Source organism: Xyrauchen texanus, chromosome 26, assembly GCF_025860055.1.
Source record: "Xyrauchen texanus isolate HMW12.3.18 chromosome 26, RBS_HiC_50CHRs, whole genome shotgun sequence".
Classification (NCBI taxonomy): domain Eukaryota; kingdom Metazoa; phylum Chordata; class Actinopteri; order Cypriniformes; family Catostomidae; genus Xyrauchen; species Xyrauchen texanus.
Window position 1 is genome coordinate 4588206 of NC_068301.1, and position 20082 is coordinate 4608287.

Consider the following 20082-nt stretch of genomic DNA (forward strand, 5'->3'; position numbering starts at 1 on the left):
GGGTTTCCTCAGAAGGGTGGCGGGCTTCTCCCTTAGAGATAGGGTGAGGAGCTCAGTCATCCGTGAGGAGCTCGGAGTAGAGCCGCTGCTCCTTTGCATCGAAAGGAGTCAGTTGAGGTGGTTTGGGCATCTGGTAAGGATGCCCCCTGGCCGCCTCCCTAGGGAGGTGTTTCAGGCACGTCCAGCTGGGAGCTGGTTAATGTGGCTCGGGATAGGGAAGTTTGGGGCCTCCTGCTGGAGCGGCTACCCCCACGACCCGACTTCGGATAAGCGGTTGAAGATGGATGAATGGATAAATACAACTACATCAGAAAGTGCCATTTAAAAACAACAATAATATAATAAAATGTTTAGATTGTGTTTGTGCTAAAAGTTGTCAATAAAACGCCTATCGTAGGACTTTTGTGGATGTTTCTGATTTTATTATTCTAATAATACAATTATATTTATAGAATAATTGCTTTTACATAACCAAGGACATCTGAAATGATTATAAACTTGTCTAAATGTGTACATATTTCACTTCCTGTAACCTTTATTTATAACATTGAAAGGTGAGAAACCAGTCTTGGGTTTTTTTTTGTAAGATTTTAAATCAGCTCCTCTACTCCCCTCACCGATAATCCAAAAACATTTCACAGCACCACATCTGGTATATGCTATCTTGTGGTCAAACAATATAAATGTCATATGAACAACAGTCACAGAATCATGAATATTCTGGTATTTGTTAAAAGTAATTTCCTTTGTGGTTGGCAAAAGAGAGAAACCCCAAAGTGGAGAGTCACTAACATACTTTAATGGCGCCCTCACCTGCCTTAAGCTTATCAGGCAACCAGTGAATGACAAAACACTCTGAGTTTTTTATTTTGGCTAGAATAGGAAATAGTTCTTGACTGATAGGTTGTGTTTGGGTGGTCTTTATTATATTCTGCAGTTTACAGTAATAAAATGTGTAAGTATTCACCTTTTTATGTGGTGATTGTGTTTATTCTGAAATAAGAGACTAAATCCAACACAATTATTACAGTAAAGGTGACGGTTTGAGTCTTGCACGAACTTTGTGGCATTTTTTCTTCTTAATAATCCTTTTTCTTGGTTTGATTTTAGGTTTTTCATTATCTTTTGCTGGATGTTCTCCTTGTGAGGAGTGAGAGTCATCTTCTTGTGGATGATGTCCGCTTTCTTCTATAGGAGGTTTCTCATCTGAAGGCTGTGGTGTGTCTGCGGGTGGAAGAGCTCCTCCGCCATCTGCGCCATGTTCCTCGCCTGAAGGCTGTGGTGTGTCTGCGGGTGGGGGACCTCCACCGCCATCTGCGCCATGTTCCTCGCCTGAAGGCTGTGGTGTGTCTGCGGGTGGGGGACCTCCACCGCCATCTGCGCCATGTTCCTCGCCTGAAGGCTGTGGTGTGTCTGCGGGTGGGGGACCTCCACCGCCATCTGCGCCATGTTCCTCGCCTGAAGGCTGTGGTGTGTCTGCGTGGTGGGGGACCTCCACCGCCATCTGCGCCATGTTCCTCGCCTGAAGGCTGTGGTGTGTCTGCGGGTGGGGGACCTCCACCGCCATCTGCGCCATGTTCCTCGCCTGAAGGCTGTGGTGTGTCTGCGTGGTGGGGACCTCCACCGCCATCTGCGCCATGTTCCTCGCCTGAAGGCTGTGGTGTGTCTGCGGGTGGGGACCTCCACCGCCATCTGCGCCATGTTCCTCGCCTGAAGGCTGTGGTGTGTCTGCGGGTGGGGGACCTCCACCGCCATCTGCGCCATGTTCCTCGCCTGAAGGCTGTGGTGTGTCTGCGTGGTGGGGACCTCCACCGCCATCTGCGCCATGTTCCTCGCCTGAAGGCTGTGGTGTGTCTGCGTGGTGGGGGACCTCCACCGCCATCTGCGCCATGTTCCTCGCCTGAAGGCTGTGGTGTGTCTGCGGGTGGGGGACCTCCACCGCCATCTGCGCCATGTTCCTCGCCTGAAGGCTGTGGTGTGTCTGCGTGGTGGGGGACCTCCACCGCCATCTGCGCCATGTTCCTCGCCTGAAGGCTGTGGTGTGTCTGCGGGTGGGGGACCTCCACCGCCATCTGCGCCATGTTCCTCGCCTGAAGGCTGTGGTGTGTCTGCTGGGTGGGGACCTCCACCGCCATCTGCGCCATGTTCCTCGCCTGAAGGCTGTGGTGTGTCTGCGGGTGGGGACCTCCACCGCCATCTGCGCCATGTTCCTCGCCTGAAGGCTGTGGTGTGTCTGCGTGGTGGGGGACCTCCACCGCCATCTGCGCCATGTTCCTCGCCTGAAGGCTGTGGTGTGTCTGCGTGGTGGGGACCTCCACCGCCATCTGCGCCATGTTCCTCGCCTGAAGGCTGTGGTGTGTCTGCGGGTGGGGACCTCCACCGCCATCTGCGCCATGTTCCTCGCCTGAAGGCTGTGGTGTGTCTGCGGGTGGGGGACCTCCACCGCCATCTGCGCCATGTTCCTCGCCTGAAGGCTGTGGTGTGTCTCGTGGTGGGGGACCTCCACCGCCATCTGCGCCATGTTCCTCGCCTGAAGGCTGTGGTGTGTCTGCTGGTGGGGGACCTCCACCGCCATCTGCGCCATGTTCCTCGCCTGAAGGCTGTGGTGTGTCTCGCGGGTGGGGGACCTCCACCGCCATCTGCGCCATGTTCCTCGCCTGAAGGCTGTGGTGTGTCTGCGGGTGGGGGAGCTCCACCGCCATCTGCGCCATGTTCCTCGCCTGAAGGCTGTGGTGTGTCTGCGGGTGGGGGAGCTCCACCGCCATCTGCGCCATGTTCCTCGCCTGAAGGCTGTGGTGTGTCTGCGGGTGGGGGAGCTCCACCGCCATCTGCGCCATGTTCCTCGCCTGAAGGCTGTGGTGTGTCTGCGGGTGGGGGAGCTCCACCGCCATCTGCGCCATGTTCCTCGCCTGAAGGCTGTGGTGTGTCTGCAGGTGGAGGAGGTCCACTGTCTTCTGCACTTTGTTTCTCATCTGAAGAGTGAGATTCTTCCTTAGGAAGATGTTCATTATCTTGTGCAGAGTGTTTTCCATCAGAGGAAACTTCTTTTTCTTTTTCTTTCCCATCACTGTCACTAATTTGGTCAGTAGAGTCAGGTAAAGCAACATCTTCATTGCTACCCATGTCAGCCGCTATGTTTGACGTGTCTCCTAATTTGCCATTGAAATTTATAATTGTTTCAATGACTTTTGGACCAGGGAAGTCCATGACAATTATACCAACACAACGTGGTCTACTTGTGTCCCCCTTTAGATCCAGGAGGTATTTGTCAACGGGTTGGTTGAGTTTTTCTGCAATATCTAGCGGGTCTTCAGATTCACCTTTGGCCCCAGTGTATGTGAGCATCATCTCACGCTCACAGTTCTGTGAAGCCAATTTGATATTTTCTCTCATTTGCGATTCCTTTTTGTCCATGTCTGCATCCAATTCTGTGACTTGAACAGAAAGTCCCAATTTTAAAGTTGAACTCTGAATTAAGACTATCTTCCCTCTCGCCTGGCCCATTGTTGGTATCTCACTGTCTCTCCACACAGGCTTATCTTTACTTAACAGCTCAGTGACTTCAGCAACGGCGCCCTCATCTGGAGTCACTCTAAGCAACAGTGTCTCTTTCCTCTGTTTTGCAAGAAAAGTCAAAAACGTATCCAGAGCATAAACAAGGGTCCTTTTTTCCTTGATGCTTCCAGTCGTGTCATGCTTGATTGTGCCAGAGGATACGTGCAAATCAAAAAACCTCACACCTGCATCCAGTTGATTGTGCAGTCCCCATGCTTGAAACGTTGGCGGTGATGATTTTGAGTGCCTGTTGCTTTGGTGTGTGCCAGGGATTGAAACAGCCGATAAGAGCCTAGTATCTTCTATTTTATTCATCCATTCATGGTTTAAAAACATGGCATGCAGGGCTTTAGAGGTGCTGAATGTTTCTTTGCCTTCACAGCAACAGATGGCCGCCCTGTGGGTAAAATGTATATTAGTACACATTTTATGTATTCTTCAGTTCTCATGATTTAATGAAAATATACAACTGCTGTCAGTATCTCACAGTCTTAACATGTGTATTACTCGCCACTATGGCACTTACACTATAAGCACAGAGAGGTATTGTAGGTTTCCCATCATTTTGAACTTCCTTCTGCAACAAAACATTATAATTGCTATATGTAAAAAGAGTTACAGCCCAAATAAGTTATAAGAGCCGAATGAATGCTTCTAAAGGTTTATAAGCTTTATATTTCTGCCTTTAAACCCAAAATTGACCCCATTCACTTCTAGTTTCAGTGCCTCACTGTAACCTCAATTTTTACCATTATTCCACAAATGCTGTCAACTGAGCTCAACTTGTATTGAACCCAGAACATTCCTTTAAAAATATATGACCATAACCATCATAAATTATTTTTTTTACTCTTGACAGCCAAAAATGCATGTTAAACCTCTTTAAGAAGACAAAAAACTTGTAGCTACCAGTTCAGCAACAACTCCAAACCAAATTAAACATTTTCCATATGAATCTAATACTTGTGAATTGTGAATGTGCATCATGTTTTTTCAGATGTTTTAAAGTCTGATCCATTAAAAGATAATATACATACTTACCATCAAATGATAATGAGTTAAATAAAGAATGAGTAAGACCTTGGCATCTGGCTTTCCAAAAGGGCAAAGAAAGGGTGTTACATTTGCTGTCAGTCCTTTTGACATGTACTTTACACATTTAACTGAAGCAGTTGTACAGCATTTGACTTAATTTGCCTAAACAGTCAATGATAAACGAGCCTTTAAATAGTTTGCATTCATTCGCTGCATTTAGATGTGGAATGAAAATCATCACGATCTTTATAACTGACAGATACAGACAGAATATAAGAGCAATAATGACCTGTGAACAGAGGAACTGAAGACATTGTATTGTAAACTACAGTAGCAGCATTATAGCTACACTAATCTTTGACTACATTTTACATTTATGCATTTGGCAGATGCTTTTATCCAAAGCGACTTACAGTGCACTTATAACAGGGACAATCCCCCCTGGAGCAACCTGGAGTTATGTGTCTTGCTCAAGGACACAATGGTGGTGGCTGTGGGGGTCGAACCAGCAACCTTCTGATTGCCGGTTATGTGCTTTAGTCCACTACGCCACCACCACTCCACTTGTGGACTAAACACTTGAACATCTTAATTTAGTCATGTTTAAATGCTATAAAGTATCTGAACACTCTTAAAAATAAAAGGTTCCAATTAGAACCAAAAAAGGTTTCATAAACTGATGTCATAATCCTTTAAAGTTCCACAATAACATTTGTATTCTTTTTAGAAAACAATAGTGCTTTAAAGAACCCATAAACCAACACACTGATTTAAGGAACCTATAATATAATGTTAATAATTTTTTTTTAATGCGCAAAGAACCATGAAGTCCCCTCAAGAACCCAATACAACAAGAAACAGCCGTTGAAAGAGGTTCTTTTTTTACCTATAATGTTATGCATGACATTTCCATCCAATTAGGCAATGATTTAGTAAAAAGGCAACCGTATATAAGCACAACCATTTTAAAGAAAAACACAAATAATGAAACGATATGATTAAGAAGTACACACATTTGTATATATTTAGTTTTATTCACTTTATGTGTTCATTTATTATTCACTCCTGGCTATTGCATTCGTTCATTTTATAGATAAGCATAATTATATACTGTATATGCAAAATATGTGAGACTACCGTGGCAGGTGTGTGCGCGTGCCTGATCAGTGGGTCAGTTTGTCTTTACGTGATGTCATAATGCCCTGCTGGACCATGCGCCTTTGATGTGGCTGTGTGTGCCGCATTCAGTGGCGGATTGAAGGATGGGCGACATGGGCAGTTGCCCATGTTGGCAAATTTTGTTGGCAGTGGGAGGGTGCTGAAGGATGTGTTCATCCGGGGTGCTATACCAGCTAGAACTGCCACTGGGCACATTCCAGACAATCTAGAAGTTGCCGACAAAGAGAAATGAATGTGATAAGAACAAGCTGCATATATGAAGGAATTGATTTATGATATATAATTACTGGTTTATCAAATAACTTCAGTCACTCCATAGCTTCTGCAGCACTCAGCGCCGCCGGTATGTCCCAACGAACAATTCCTTTGCTGATAATAAACCAGGGTGGAGAAATGCTATACATTCTGGACCAGCGCCTTCGAGCGCAGGATGAAAGAGATGATAAAACTCAGAGAGGTAACCATCAGTAGTGTCAACCCCCATAGTCCACACACAGTAGCTTCTAAGCTAACGTAATCCCAGCTAACAACTATTAGTATTCCCCAGGAATGCCCTATTATCTCTTGTTGTTCCTCACACAGTTTTGTTTGTTTAGCATCATTAGAGTAAAACAGAGCAAGCAGCCTACGTGCAAAAGTAGTGATCTGCTATATAAATGATTTGGTATTTAGCCATTTCCCTCATAAATACAGTTCATTTGGAATGTAACAATATTTATAAACAAAAATGTATGATTGTCATTATATAGAAAGTGGTTGCAACTGTTAGCTAAAGGAGTGAAATTCATTTCACTATTGTAACCTAAAGTTTTATTCCAGGAATATTACAGGTTTAATACAAGTTAACCACAATTGACAGCATCTCTGGCATAATGTTGATTACCACAAAATCCCTCCTTTTCTTAAAAAAAGCTAAAATCTGTGTTACAGTGAGGCACTTACAATGGAAGTCAATGGAGCCAATCCGTAAGCATTAATATACATACTTTTTCAAAAGTAGTACAAAATGTAAAAATGTGTTAACCTGATTTTAGTGTGATGAATAAACTTTGTTGCCATAAAAATTTAAACAAACCCTAAAATGACTGTAAAAACTGTCAATTTTTAATAAAATTAAAAGCTTCACATTTCTGCATTTAAACCCTCCAAAAATTGTCCCCATTCACTTCCATTGTAAGTGCCTCATTGTAACCTCGATTTTTGCTTTTTGCTTTTAAAGAAAATGACGAACGAGTCTAAATTAATTTTTGTTGTAATCAACATTATGCCACACACATGCTGTCGATTGAGCTTAATTTGTATTGAACCAGAACATTCCTGATAGATTCAGTGATGTTAAATAAACAAGTTCATTTAGATATCACCACATGAGGCTATATTCAGTATTATTTTATTAAAAAGAAGGGCAGATGGAGCAAAGCTGTTAGTAAAGATGTAAAAAAAAGTCTGTCATTTTAATGGTTAATGAATGTAAAAAATGCTACAGTGAAAAAATCGTTAATTCGTTAATGGGCAGTTACTGTAACATACACGGTAAAGAGTTATAATCTATTTAACAAGACTATACTTGTAATTTTTCCAAACAACATTTTTATCGACAAGAAATATAGTGAATGAAACCTACATATGTCAATTTTAGGCCACTGAAAAAAATACGATTTTGAGTGCAAAGTAAATATCGTAGAAATTATTAAGTACTTTCTACATTGAATAAGTTACTTTAAACGTGAACTTGAAAATATGACGTAAATTCTGCATTCAAACATGAACAAATTCATGCTGTAGTTTATACGTATTACTATGTGTACGTATTTATGAATGTTTGCTATTTTTTTCAATGTGTCGTCATGTATTAATCCCAAAGTAGAAAACATTGTCATATTTATTTGCTAATTTGAGTAAATTTAAATAAAATAAGTAGATTTTACTTAACATGAATAATTAATTAGCTTGCATGGTTTCACTATATGAAAGATTATTTACGCTGTTTTTATTGTTAATTTTGTTGTGACATTTCCATCATGAGTCTCAATCCCGCCAGCATGAGCAACGTATGAAACTAACAGTCCCTCGTGCCCAGAACAAACAAATGTCAACCACATTCCTATTCCAACTGTCCATCTTGTCTCAAGGTAATGTGATTACTAAGTCTGTCGATTTAATACACAAATTCAGTGTGATTAATTATATATATAAAATGCAATTAATCATGACCCCGGACCGCAATAAAGAACATTCTTGAGCAATTCAAACTTGAAGTACCACCTGTTTTTTTTTCCAGGGGACATTAGGCGAAACGTTAACTGTATAGGCAACGTGGAGCTTATACAGAGAGCAAACCAACCCTTCAGGACATAAGAAGGGTATAGCTGCAGGCATAGCTCCAAAAAGATGCATGAGCTCCAAATTACCATTAAAGATATAGGGAGCCCCTAACCTAACCCAACCCTTTCCCTAACCTCAACCCTTTTGGAGTTGGCGCAACCCCCAAGATTCAGCCCCATTTAGAGGTCTCGGCCTGCAGTTATACCTACTTGGAGCAGAAAGCACAACACGAGGAACCATTCTTGCATTCAAAACACACCTTGATGAAGCGCAAATCTGAACTTAGTTATCTCAAGACGTGATTTTTTTTGTTTAATTTTTAACGTTTAATTGTTTGTTTATGATGCAATGCAACCAAAGTGAGACGCAGGTGTACATTGACGGGTCCTTAGACAAGCCCTTATAATAAATCTCGGACTGACTGACGAATTAAATTACAAAATGGAGTGCTGTGAATTGTAGGCCATTGATTGGCTTCTGTTTAATGATATGCAAATAAACAATACACTGGATTCTGTATTGTCTAATCAATGCTTAACTCCTGTGCCATAATAGTCATGCATTTGAATTATCTGAATATGTTTTAATATATATGCATATATATATATGCATTTTGTCTAACTGGACAACATTAGAATTATGATGTTTTTATTGCAGCTGTACAATTTGATGACTATGGCCTTTAAGTATGCGATCATTCTGTGTCCCCGTCCACGAGATTTAATGCTTATTACCTTCATCCACATTGACAGCATCAAGGAGTAGGTTAGAGCCTCAATTCCAAACTTATGAACTAGACAGTGGGCAGCTGTGGCTCAGGTGGTAGAGCGGGTCGGCTGCCAATTGCAGGGTTGGCGGTTTGATTCCTGGCCCACACGAATCCACATGCTGAAGTGTCCTTGGGCAAGACACTGAACCCTGAGTTGCTCCCAATGGCAGGCTAGTGCCTTGCATGGCAGATCATTTGTTGTGTGAATGGGTGTGTGAATGGGCGATTTGGACATAGTGTAAAGCACTTTGGTAACCTCTAAGGTTTAAAAAAAGCACTATATAAGTGCAGATCAACAAAGCCCAGCAACAGATTATAGAGGTTTATTTAATTGTCCACTACTGCCCAGTGAGATGTTATTTGGTACAGTAAAACATTTTTATTTTATTTATTTGTCATTGAGATGAATGGCAACAAGCGTCCCACTTTACCTTATTTCACCCTACCTGACATCCTATGCCAATGTTCTTGTTATTCATGGTGCACACTTGCAAAATGAAAATGTATTGAAAAGAATCTCTTTTTCTAAGCTGTTTACACCCTTAACGGATGGTGAGTTTCAAGTAATTTAACTTGAGAGATTATGTTTCTCTTTCAAAATATGCAAATCATCATGAGCTGTTCATCGTGTACCTATGTAAAAGCTTATACAATGTTACAAATATATATATTTTTGTCTGTTTTAAATGGATCACAGCCAAATCATAGTTGTATGCAAATCTTAGTACTTAATGCATTTGTGTGGGAGTGTTCAAGCACGTTTATTGTAATGGAATCTTAGTAATGCTTACAGATTGTATGCAATTGTGCAATATTATCTTCAATCAGATCTCAATTTACTTAAAAGAACATTTCCAGAATCCTAATCCTAATGGCCATTTTGTGCTGTCGACTTCATGGCCAGTGCCACATGGATTTGAGGTAATGTAGCAGGTAAAGGTTTAGATATCACAGATAGACCGCTAATGTTGCAATTCTGTCCCATCCCTATAGTTAGTGTGAATCAGAGCCAAATTCATTTGTTGTAGTTCTTGGAAACACTGACACTACACAAGCAGATGTTGACATCCTCACAGTCACACACACACACCCATATGCAGACATATGTCTCTTTGTTCCGTATTCCTTTATATATTCTTACCTCACAGGTGGTTTAATGCTAAAAGTTGCGAGGTAAGAAGAACAGGGTTTTCCAGTGGAGGAAGCTCAACATGCGAGCTACGCGAGGGCTCATTTGATCTGTCATGCGATTGGGCACAAACATGTAAATATTAAATAAAATAACAAATATTTGATAATAAACTGATAATTATCTCCTCAAATATGGAATCTGGAAGTGGTATTAGGGAGGCCAGCAGGGGGTGCATTCAATAACGATAAACCATGATTTACAGAAAACTCAGACAGCTTTGTCATGCCAAAGAGGATGCTAAAAACAAGTTTTCAGCTAATGACCCTGCATCAGTGTGGAGTGGCATGAAACAACTCACAAATTACAGGACTCCTACCCCCAACCCTGTGGTGGACCAACAACTGGCTGATGACCTGAATGTGTTCTACTGTAGATTTTAAAGGACCAATCTCACACCCCACACCCGCCTGAAACCCCCCTCCTCCCCCCTCCTGCTGCACTTAAGATCTGTGAAGAGGATGTGTGACAGGTTTTTCATAAAACAAAAGACGAGGAAGGCTTCAGGCCCAGACAGCGTCTCACCAGCGTGTCTTCGATCCTGTGCTAATCAACTGGCCCCCATCTTCACACAGATCTTCAGTAGATCACTGGAGCAGTGTGAAGTCCCATGCTGCTTCAAATGCTCAATCATTATCCCTGTCTCAAAGAAACCAAAAATCACAGGACTTCATGACTACAGACCTGTCACCCTGTCCTCTGTGGTCATGAAGTAATTTGAGAGACTGGTGTTGGCCCACCTGAAGGACATCACTGGACCCTTTCTGAATCCCATCCAATTTGCTTATCGAGCAAACAGGTCTTTGGATGATGCAGTCAACATGGGATTGCATCATATCCTGCAACATCTAGACAGACCAGGGGCATATGCAAGGATCCTTTTTGTGGACTTCAGTTCGGCTTTCAACACATCATCCCAGCTATCCTCCAGAACAAAGTACACCAGCTATCGGTTCCCAGCTCTATCTGTCAGTGGATCACCAGCTTTCTGAAAGACAGGCAACAGCTTGTGAGACAGGGAAAATTCACTTCTGGCACCTGTTCAATCAGCACTGGTGCCCCCCAGGGATATGTGCTCTCCCCACTACTCTTCTCCCTCTAAACAAATTACTGCATCGTCAAGGACCCGTCTGTCAAGCTCCTGAAGTTTGAAGACGACACCACTGTCATCGGCCTCATCCGAGATGACGATGAGTCTGCTGTAAGGTATGGCGGAGGATCAGTGGCTTTAACAGATTCACGAACAAACAAGAACTTACTGTTTAAAAACTCCCCTAATTACTGAAATAGCGCCAACCAGCCTCCACAAGCACAATAAATGTATTGACAAAGAGACAATGAACTATTGACAGAGAACCGCATGTGACATCTGCATGCTCACCACGTGCTTATCGTGTGGACAGGAAGGGGGAAACTTTGAACGTAAAAATGTGTGTGTGTGTGTGTTTTCCAGTTAAACACAGAACTGCATATTGCTAATGAAATACGTGTAATCCCTGTATGTTGTGTATTTCTGAGGTATATCAAACTCGTTAGAACTGTTTCGTTGTGTGTTTTAAACTCTGAGGCCTCATATTTAATAGCCTCAGTGTATATTCCCTTTCTAAGTGTACTAAACACATGTTTCTTGGTATCAAATTAAACCTTACGATTTGTCCGAGCTGAATTCGAATATAAGATCTCTGTAGAATGATATTACGCAATGTTTTACTATCTTTTGAGTCATTCAGCCCAAAATCTCTTACTGTCATAAACATGCAAATGAGCTTTGACAAAGGAATCATTCTCCTGCCCAGAGTAATGGAGGCCTTTACGACCTCCAAAGGAATGTTCAGAGAAGTGCTGACCCTCCCTTCATTCTCTTACTGAGAAAGAGAAATGAACCCTGTTAATCCTATATATATATTCTATATATCCATGTGATAAATATTGACATGTATCTAATGTGCCATCTCACATTTTCCCTTAAATGTGCTTGATCTATGTTTTCTTGCAAACTAATGGGTTAATGTTTCAGACTTTGCATACTATGGTTAACCAAAATCATATGTGTGGCATATTTGGTCTCTATAACTTGGTATTTTGAAGATCGAAATGACTGTGTACATGATATGTCGATAACAACAACATATTAGTATTAAAAGTATATTTCCTATTTTCTTTCTTGCACATGCAATGGGCAATTTTACAACAAAGAGCAATAAACCAAATTCCCGCCTGGAACCCAAACCCTTCTCATTGGTCGAGCCAATGAGAGGTGGGACCTGTTTCCCGAGGGTATAAAATTGCTGCGCCCACTTCCTCTCACTCTCTAATCTCTTCCTCGCTCTCTCTCTCCTCTCTCTTGTCGCTTATCTCTTGCTTTCTGGTTCTCTGAGCCTTGTGCTCTCTCACTCTCTCGCTGAATGATGCCAAACTAAAGGCCCCAAGGACTCCCAAGCGTGCGCCAGGCTACGTACGGCCTTGTCTTTCCATTCACCAAAGATATCAAGACAACATCATCAAAGATCAACTGGAGCCTCAACAAATTGCATCAGGACAGTTTAATTCAAATGGGACATGCAAGTATCAAACTTAGTCTCATTATTTGATACATTAAGTATCCTTAACCCCTTTCTAAAAAGGGCGTGTCAGAACTAATATGATGGTTTGCTCAGGCTGTTGATCTGCTGAACTTCAAACAATGCTATAACTTCTTGCCTTCCTGTATTCTGCTTCAGCCCTCTTTCCCTTGGTAAACTGTATGAATGTATGTATATGTATGTTAGAGTAGTTTAAATGTTTAGTCTAGTTAATAAAGTCTTGTTCATGTCACATGTAAAGTTGTCTGTGTCTCAAGCTCATATCTAAAGTCACTAATCATAGATTTTGACTACTTGCTCTTAATACTTAGTAAGAAAGACATTTCCCTTGCCCCGGAAATGTACATTTCTATCAATTAATTAATTAATAACCAAAATTGAGTGTTCACGGGATGAACCGAGTATTTGGTTGTAATGTTAATGTAGCTACATCAAGTTAACCCGATTAACTGATCCAAATATTCATAATTGATTATAACAAGTTATGATCGATTATTAATATTTCATAGAGCTGATTCGCTACCTAATGGTGGAAGAATATAGAGCTGATTCGCTACATGCATACAGAAGGTGCAGTCAATACAACCTTGAGCTGAACACGCTCAAAATGGTGGAGATGATTGTGGACTTTAGGAGAAACATCCCAACACTGACCCCCCTCACCATTCTAAACAGCACTGTGGCAGCTGTGGAGTCATTCAGGTTCTTGGGCACTACAATCTCACTGGACCTGAAGTGGGAGACACACATAGACTGTAATTCCTTCACAGCTGAGGAAACGTGCCAAAACTGCTGCTGATACAGTTCTACTCAGCAGTCATTTAGTCTGTCATCTGAACTTCTATAACTGTCTGGTCAGAAGACTTCAAAGGACAGTTCGGTCTGCTGAGAGGATTATTGGTCGCCCGCTGCCTCCCCCTTCAAGTACTATACACTTCCAGAGTGAGGAAATGGCTGGAAAAATCACTCTGGACACGATTTACCCAGCCCATTAACTTTTTGAACTGTTGCCTTCTGGCCGACGCTACAGAGCTCTGAGCACCAGAACCGTCAGACACAGGAACAGTTTTTTCCCCTCAGGCTATTCATCTCATGAGCTATTCATCTCATGCCCCATTGAGCAATAATTAATGTGCAATACACAGCTTAGTCTTTTTATATTCATCCAACACATCTATCTCTTCTCTTCTGCCATTTCATTCCTCTGGAAAAAAAAAACCAAATATTTGCACTGTCCATAACAGATAACAGATTTTTATTAGAATTGCACTATGTATGTGTGTGTGTATGTATAAGTATAATTTATAATTTTTTACAAGTTTTGTATTATTATCTATGTCTTGCTGCTGTCTTTGTATTGTTGTGCACTGGAAGCTTCTGTCACCAAGACAAATTCCTTGTATGTGTAAGCTGGATATTATTGTGTTTTTGTTAATATTTTGCTGGTTGGCAAATAATATGTTCAAATGGTAAATGGTCTGCACATATATAGTGCTTTTTTAACCTTAGCGATTTTCAAAGTGCTTTACACTGCATCTCATTCACCCATTCTCACATACACTCACACACCAATGAAAGCAGAGCTGCCATTCAAGGCGCTAGCCTGCCATTGGAAGCAACTTGGGGTTCAGTGTGTTGCCCAAGAACACCTCAGCATGTGGAGTCATGTGGGCCAGGATTCGACCCACCAATCCTGCGATTAGTGGCCGACCCGCTCTACCAACTGAGCCACAGCCGCCCCTATGTATGTATGTATGTATATATATGTATGTATGTATGTATGTATGTATGTATGTATGTATGTATGTATAATGGAAAAAAGTGTGAAAACCTTGCTATAAACAGGTCAGCACAATTCCCAACCCTCTGGCCACAGATGAAATGAAACAGCTTGCTAAACTCATGGGTGGAATGGAAGTGCTGAAACTGTTGAATATGGGCAATGCTTTCAGAGTGAACATGTTAGCCTTTGACCAGGATGAGTCATCCTGTCATGTACATGCCATGGGGCAGAGAGTGATATGACTAGAGTCTGTAAAAGCTCACTTATTATCAGGTCAAGCATCACTATTATTATTATGTTCAAAACTTTGACACGTAACTCATCCCACACTGACTCTGGTGCAGACATGAATGATCTCATGACGATAAAATGGAGGAAGAAAAAAAATCCCATAAACGTATATTAAGGAGGGACCCTAGTAATTTCTAGAGGCCAGAACATCACAGAGACTTGTGAGCGCATGGAAATCTTTGTTTTGTAAAAATCTGATCCCTCAAACTGTCTTCCAGTGGAATTTCAGAAGGGACGGAACAACAGACATCCCGAGTCATTAACATGAAAGCGACTCAGGTAAAATGTCACATGCTTCACACATCTGCTGATGTTCTTGATATATTTTGTTGCCAATGGCTGGGAATATTCAATGCTACTAAGAAACCCCAGTGCAGCCCGAGATCAAGCTTAACATTTAAAATTACTTAAATTCGATCAAATGGAAGTTACCGAGAATTTAGAACCGAAATTATAGCGCCCACACATTTATTTAGCTGGGCATTTTGGAATGTGTTATGAGTTGCTGTATGAGTGTTATCTTCTCTGACAAGTCATTTATGAACTTTTATAATGACAAGACAAACATGTTAATATAGTCCATCTCATTAATATTCCAAACTACATCATGGCTAAGCCACATTTACAGTACAAGGCTTGAATGTCATCGCATTAGTGGCACGATGTAAAGCGATTTCACAAAACGTAGTTAATAAATGAAGACAAGACACATTTGAACACTTTCTGGTTGTCAAATGCTAATCGATCATATGAACATTTAATGTGATGAACTACACATAAAGACTCTGTAGGGACTTCAATTAGTGAAGTCCAAAATATTTTTTACTGTATAATATTCATTTTGAAAAAAGCTCTTTTAAAAGCAATGTCAGCGTTTAGTCATTCCTGAGTGTTGTTGTTTGTGTTCTTGGTTGTTTCCAGGATCATCTCGCCTGTTGTGAGCTGGCACACATAGCAGGAGCGTTTACTGGAGAGGGAGAACAGACAGATGGACACTTGAACAAAGGAGATGACCTGCTGGCCAAGATGGATGACCTCTGAAAGAGAAGACTGTAGCATTCGTAGGCGGAAATCGCGTCTGAGGGTTGTCCCCCCCTAAAATATCATTAAAATATGTGTATTGTAAATAATATAATGATATATTCTTAAAATAATTGTTTCAGAAATAAAATAATACAAATGCAAACGGGGCAACAACAAAATTGTCCCCCCCCCCCAACATTTTGATGAAATGTTCGCCCCTGGTAGCATGTGGTGGGTCTGAAAATGGGGACAAAGTGGAGACCAGGGCTAGTTGTCACACGCCACAAAGGAGACATATTTCAGTAACTATGTGTTTTAGTATTTTCTAGCAGTCATCTTGTATGCTGGTGAACTCTACACTCTAAAATATCACCATATTCAATCAATCATATTGAATCAATAGCTGTTGTGCTAAGAAACGAACACAATAAAACCACACTAGCATCCAGTAAATTCAGTAAAGGGTCAACTATATAGGCTAATGAATGTAGATTTTTAACCAGAAACCAGTTTTACTGTTTATGTTTTGCCATTAAATAGCCCAAAATAGATTTTTAAATAATGATATGCTGTGGCAGGTCATTTTAATAAAGTTTAGATAGTATTGCATAGGTACTCTTTTCATATCAGTGTCCATAAACTGCAGGTTCCCCTCAAAATATTTTGTAGGCTTGTTTGTAGCCAAGACATTGAGGTTTGCATCTTAATAGAATTATAATAGACCTTTTTCGCAGAGTGTGATGACACATTTCCGCCTTATTTAACAGTTGTGCGAACTTCCGGACATTTTTGTTTTTTTCAATCATTTTGGCTGTGTTAATGCTAATGGCATACATTTTGCCAAAGGCATGTATTTTGGGGGGAATTTTTATATTTCAACCCTAGTTCCTATAATACATCTATAATACTATATGCACTCAAAATAGTTACACTAAGGACCTTCACAACAAAAATGTCCCCCATTGATCCCAGTGCCATTAAAGCATAAAATTATGAATTCTATGTTATTATGCTTTCATTCTTTAATTTCTTTCATCAGATCCTTGGCTTCAACATGTACATTTTTATTACTTTCCACCAGATGGTGCCATTTTTCTGATGTTTAGCCTATGGAGCAAATACATGCTTTTCCCTTATTTTCTGTTTGAATAAATAATGCAGCTAAAATTGTGTGGGTGAGTTGGTATTGACGTCAGAGTGTGTTTTGTTTGTGTGTACTGAGAAATGTGTGTGTGTGTGTGTGTGTGTGTGTGTGTGTGTGTGTGTGTGTGTGTGTGTGTGTGTGTGTACATGTTTATACTACACCACAAAGATAGTAAAACTTTGAGATCACCTACCTTGTGGGGCCCAGCCAGTGGTCCCCACGAGGGAAATGGCTTATTAAACATACTAAACAACATATTTTTATGTAAAAATGCAAAAAGGTTTCTGTGAGGGTTAGGTTTAGGGGTAGGGTTAGGGGATATAAATTATCATTAGATCTGTACAAAATGCATGGAAGTCTATGGAGTGTGTGTGTGTGTGTGTGTGTGTGTGTGTGTGTGTGTGTGTGTGTGTGTGTGTGTGTTTGACACTGCACAAAACATTATAATGCATCAAAATCAATGTTGTTGCTAATCATTTACAGTTCCCAGACTATGATCATCCAAAAAATAAATAAATAATTAAATAAATCCCCCATAGCATTTAGTACATGGAAAAAATAAAAATGTCTTCTTTTTTTCATAAAAACAACAACAGTGACATTAGGTAAACAAACTGGCATTTAAAAATGTTAAAAAAAATTGGTAGTTATGATCTGGACTGATATTGGTTAAAAAAAAAAAGTGTACTCATTGAAAGTGGAAAATAATATTAATATATAATATTATTATGGCATTTTTTTTTGATCATTTAGGGAGTAACTTTTTTTTAATTGACGCACAAAAGGTTAAAAGCGTAAATCTCGCAATTTTTTTAACATTGTAAATTTTTTAAATATTGAGTGTACATTTATAACACTATGCTTTGTGTTATATTACCCTGAAATTAGTTTTTTTTTTTTATTATTTTATTACCATTCACCGCTGTGAAACGTATTACAACAAGCCCTTTAATCCCAAACAATTTGTAACTTTTGTCCATGAATATGAACGCTAGAGGGCGTGTGTGAGCGATTTTACACCGGGCCTTTTTTGATGTCGTCACAGTGCTTCTGCTCGTGTGCGCGCGAAAGTATTCATGATGTAAACAACATTATTTCGGCGTGTATTCTGCTGCAAGAAAGGTAACTTAAAACTAAAAATAGCATGTTTACTGAAATATGCATGTATGTTTGACATTGGATTGGATTCGATGAGAAGAAAATCTAATATTCGCATGAAGCAGATTGTTCCTGATGTATTGCATCAGAAAGTTGCATGGAAGTATAATGCTTGCAAACGTATTTGTGAAGTTTTTGCCCCGTAATATTTTTCCAAAAATGCACATGTATTGTTTGGTCACCCTTCGCAAAACCCCATATTGAGCTGTAATCGTCATGAATTATGTGCTTGTGTCAACAACACGCCCAAATAATTAATTTAAGTGGGAACATTAATGTAAAGCGTGAAGCAGTAAAACACCAGTACATTTATTTGTCAGAGAACAGTCATTTTCATAATGCATTCATTTACTAATATTGTTTATCCTTTTTCTTTCCAGTCATAAAGTGAGAAAAGTGAAATACCTATAAAAACAAATTTGATCCAATAACTGATATGCATAGATGATTTTTGTCATTTTATTAGGTGAATCATTAAACTACTACTACAAAAATATATATATATATATATATATATATATATATATATATATATATATATATATATATATAAATTATTTAAAATCAACAACAAACATTATTTTTATTTAATTTATCTTTGATGTCATAAACAGAAAAAAATATCAAAAACAAACATGTGGTTTTAAAATTGCACACCCTGTTTTTACAAATATTGGTATGTTAATGATTTCTCTTTGCCCACAGGTGAACATGGAGGTGACCCATTCGATCCGTGAACGCACCATCGCCGAGAACAGTCTGGTGATTCTCCTGCAGGGTCTGCATGGTGAGGTGACCACCGTTGACCTGCGAGATGAGAGCACGGCGAGGGGACGCGTTATTAACGTGGATGCTTTCATGAACATCCGCTTGGAGGATGTGCTTTACAAGGACAGGAGTGGACGGATGTCCAGTATGGACGATCTGTTTATCACAGGCCGAAACGTGCGCTATGTCCACATCCCGGATCACATGAACATTATAGAGACAATACAGGCCCAGCTCGCCAAAATACACCGCGTTCGCAACTTTGGAGCAGGTGGCGGACGGAAAGAATATCTAAAGAAAAAATAGTTATTTTTTTGTATATATATATTTAGTGCACGAATCAGGAGTCATGAAGCAAAAAGTAAAGCATCGATTAGTTGGTAATGTTTGTCCAATTGATGACTCTAGTTCTGAAATATTAAAACTTTGAGTTGGATGTCTGTTTTACCTTGAAAATGCAATAAACAAATTGGCATAACCATTGATTGTAAGTGAGCCTACTTTACATTGTGTTTGTGTCGTTACTCACGTTTTCGATTTCAGGTTTGTTAAATGCGCTGATGTAACGGGAGCCAGCTGGTAGATAGCTGTGCAGTGTGTAAACCTCACTCTCCAGACTTCAAGAGGTGCACTAGAGGCTGTAGCCTTTAGCCTCCTTGTTAGCGCCCACACCAGAGATGTCGGTTCGAGTCCCGTTCGGAGCGGGGCGAGTAGGACCGGTTACAATGGTGCCGTGACCCGGATGGGAGTGAGTTTTAGGGGGGGTGAGTGTAACGGGAGCCAGCTGGTAGATAGCTGTGCAGGGTGTAAACCTCACTCTCCTGACCTCAAGAGGTGCACTAGCGACTGACGCTAGAGGCTGTAGCCTTTAGCCTCCTTGTTAGAGCACCCGCCTCCCACGCCGGAGACGTCGGTTCGAGTCCCGTGTGGGGCGAGTAGGACCGGTTACACTGACATCCAATATCTCTCAACCACTGGAAAGCGTATAAATAGTTATAGAGTTTATATACAAACGTTGGCACTTTAAGGGCTTTGTTTGTGGAATTTAACACATTGTTAATTTTTCTCCTGAGTTTGATTTTATGGACATCAAACCATGAATCGCAGAATGCAGAATCTGTGTTAAGTGCTACAAATCAAATGGATAGTGTTCAACGTAATTCAGTGTCAAACTGTTGGGAGATATTGCTTCAATAACTTAATGTATAGTTTAAGTGGAACTTCCTGTAATGAGCCTTAGCCGCTTCTGCAGCTGTTTAGATCCAACGGATTCAAGCTAAT

The 20082-nt window shown here is 40.6% G+C and overlaps 3 protein-coding genes across 3 annotated transcripts; 2 read left to right on the forward strand and 1 right to left on the reverse strand.

Annotated features, from left to right (window-relative positions):
• Nucleotides 1-1188: 1188 nt before the first annotated feature.
• Nucleotides 1189-4658, reverse strand: LOC127619452 (uncharacterized). Its single transcript, XM_052092309.1, has 5 exons — nucleotides 4597-4658; nucleotides 4082-4132; nucleotides 2932-3952; nucleotides 2628-2864; nucleotides 1189-1428 (listed from the first exon to the last, which is right to left on the reverse strand). Exons 2-5 carry the CDS (start codon nucleotides 4117-4119, stop codon nucleotides 1189-1191), a joined length of 1536 nt encoding a protein of 511 aa, XP_051948269.1. The 5' UTR covers nucleotides 4120-4132; nucleotides 4597-4658.
• A 5076-nt stretch (nucleotides 4659-9734) lies between these two features.
• Nucleotides 9735-15749, forward strand: LOC127619453 (protein OSCP1-like). Its single transcript, XM_052092311.1, has 5 exons — nucleotides 9735-9784; nucleotides 10012-10036; nucleotides 14480-14616; nucleotides 14918-14987; nucleotides 15630-15749. Exons 1-5 carry the CDS (start codon nucleotides 9735-9737, stop codon nucleotides 15747-15749), a joined length of 402 nt encoding a protein of 133 aa, XP_051948271.1.
• A 2143-nt stretch (nucleotides 15750-17892) lies between these two features.
• On the forward strand, nucleotides 17893-19291 carry lsm10 (LSM10, U7 small nuclear RNA associated). The gene is made up of 2 exons (XM_052093378.1): nucleotides 17893-17997; nucleotides 18739-19291. The coding sequence occupies exon 2, from the start codon at nucleotides 18745-18747 to the stop codon at nucleotides 19105-19107; it is 363 nt and encodes a 120-aa protein (XP_051949338.1). The 5' UTR covers nucleotides 17893-17997; nucleotides 18739-18744; the 3' UTR covers nucleotides 19108-19291.
• The last annotated feature ends 791 nt before the right edge of the window (nucleotides 19292-20082 follow it).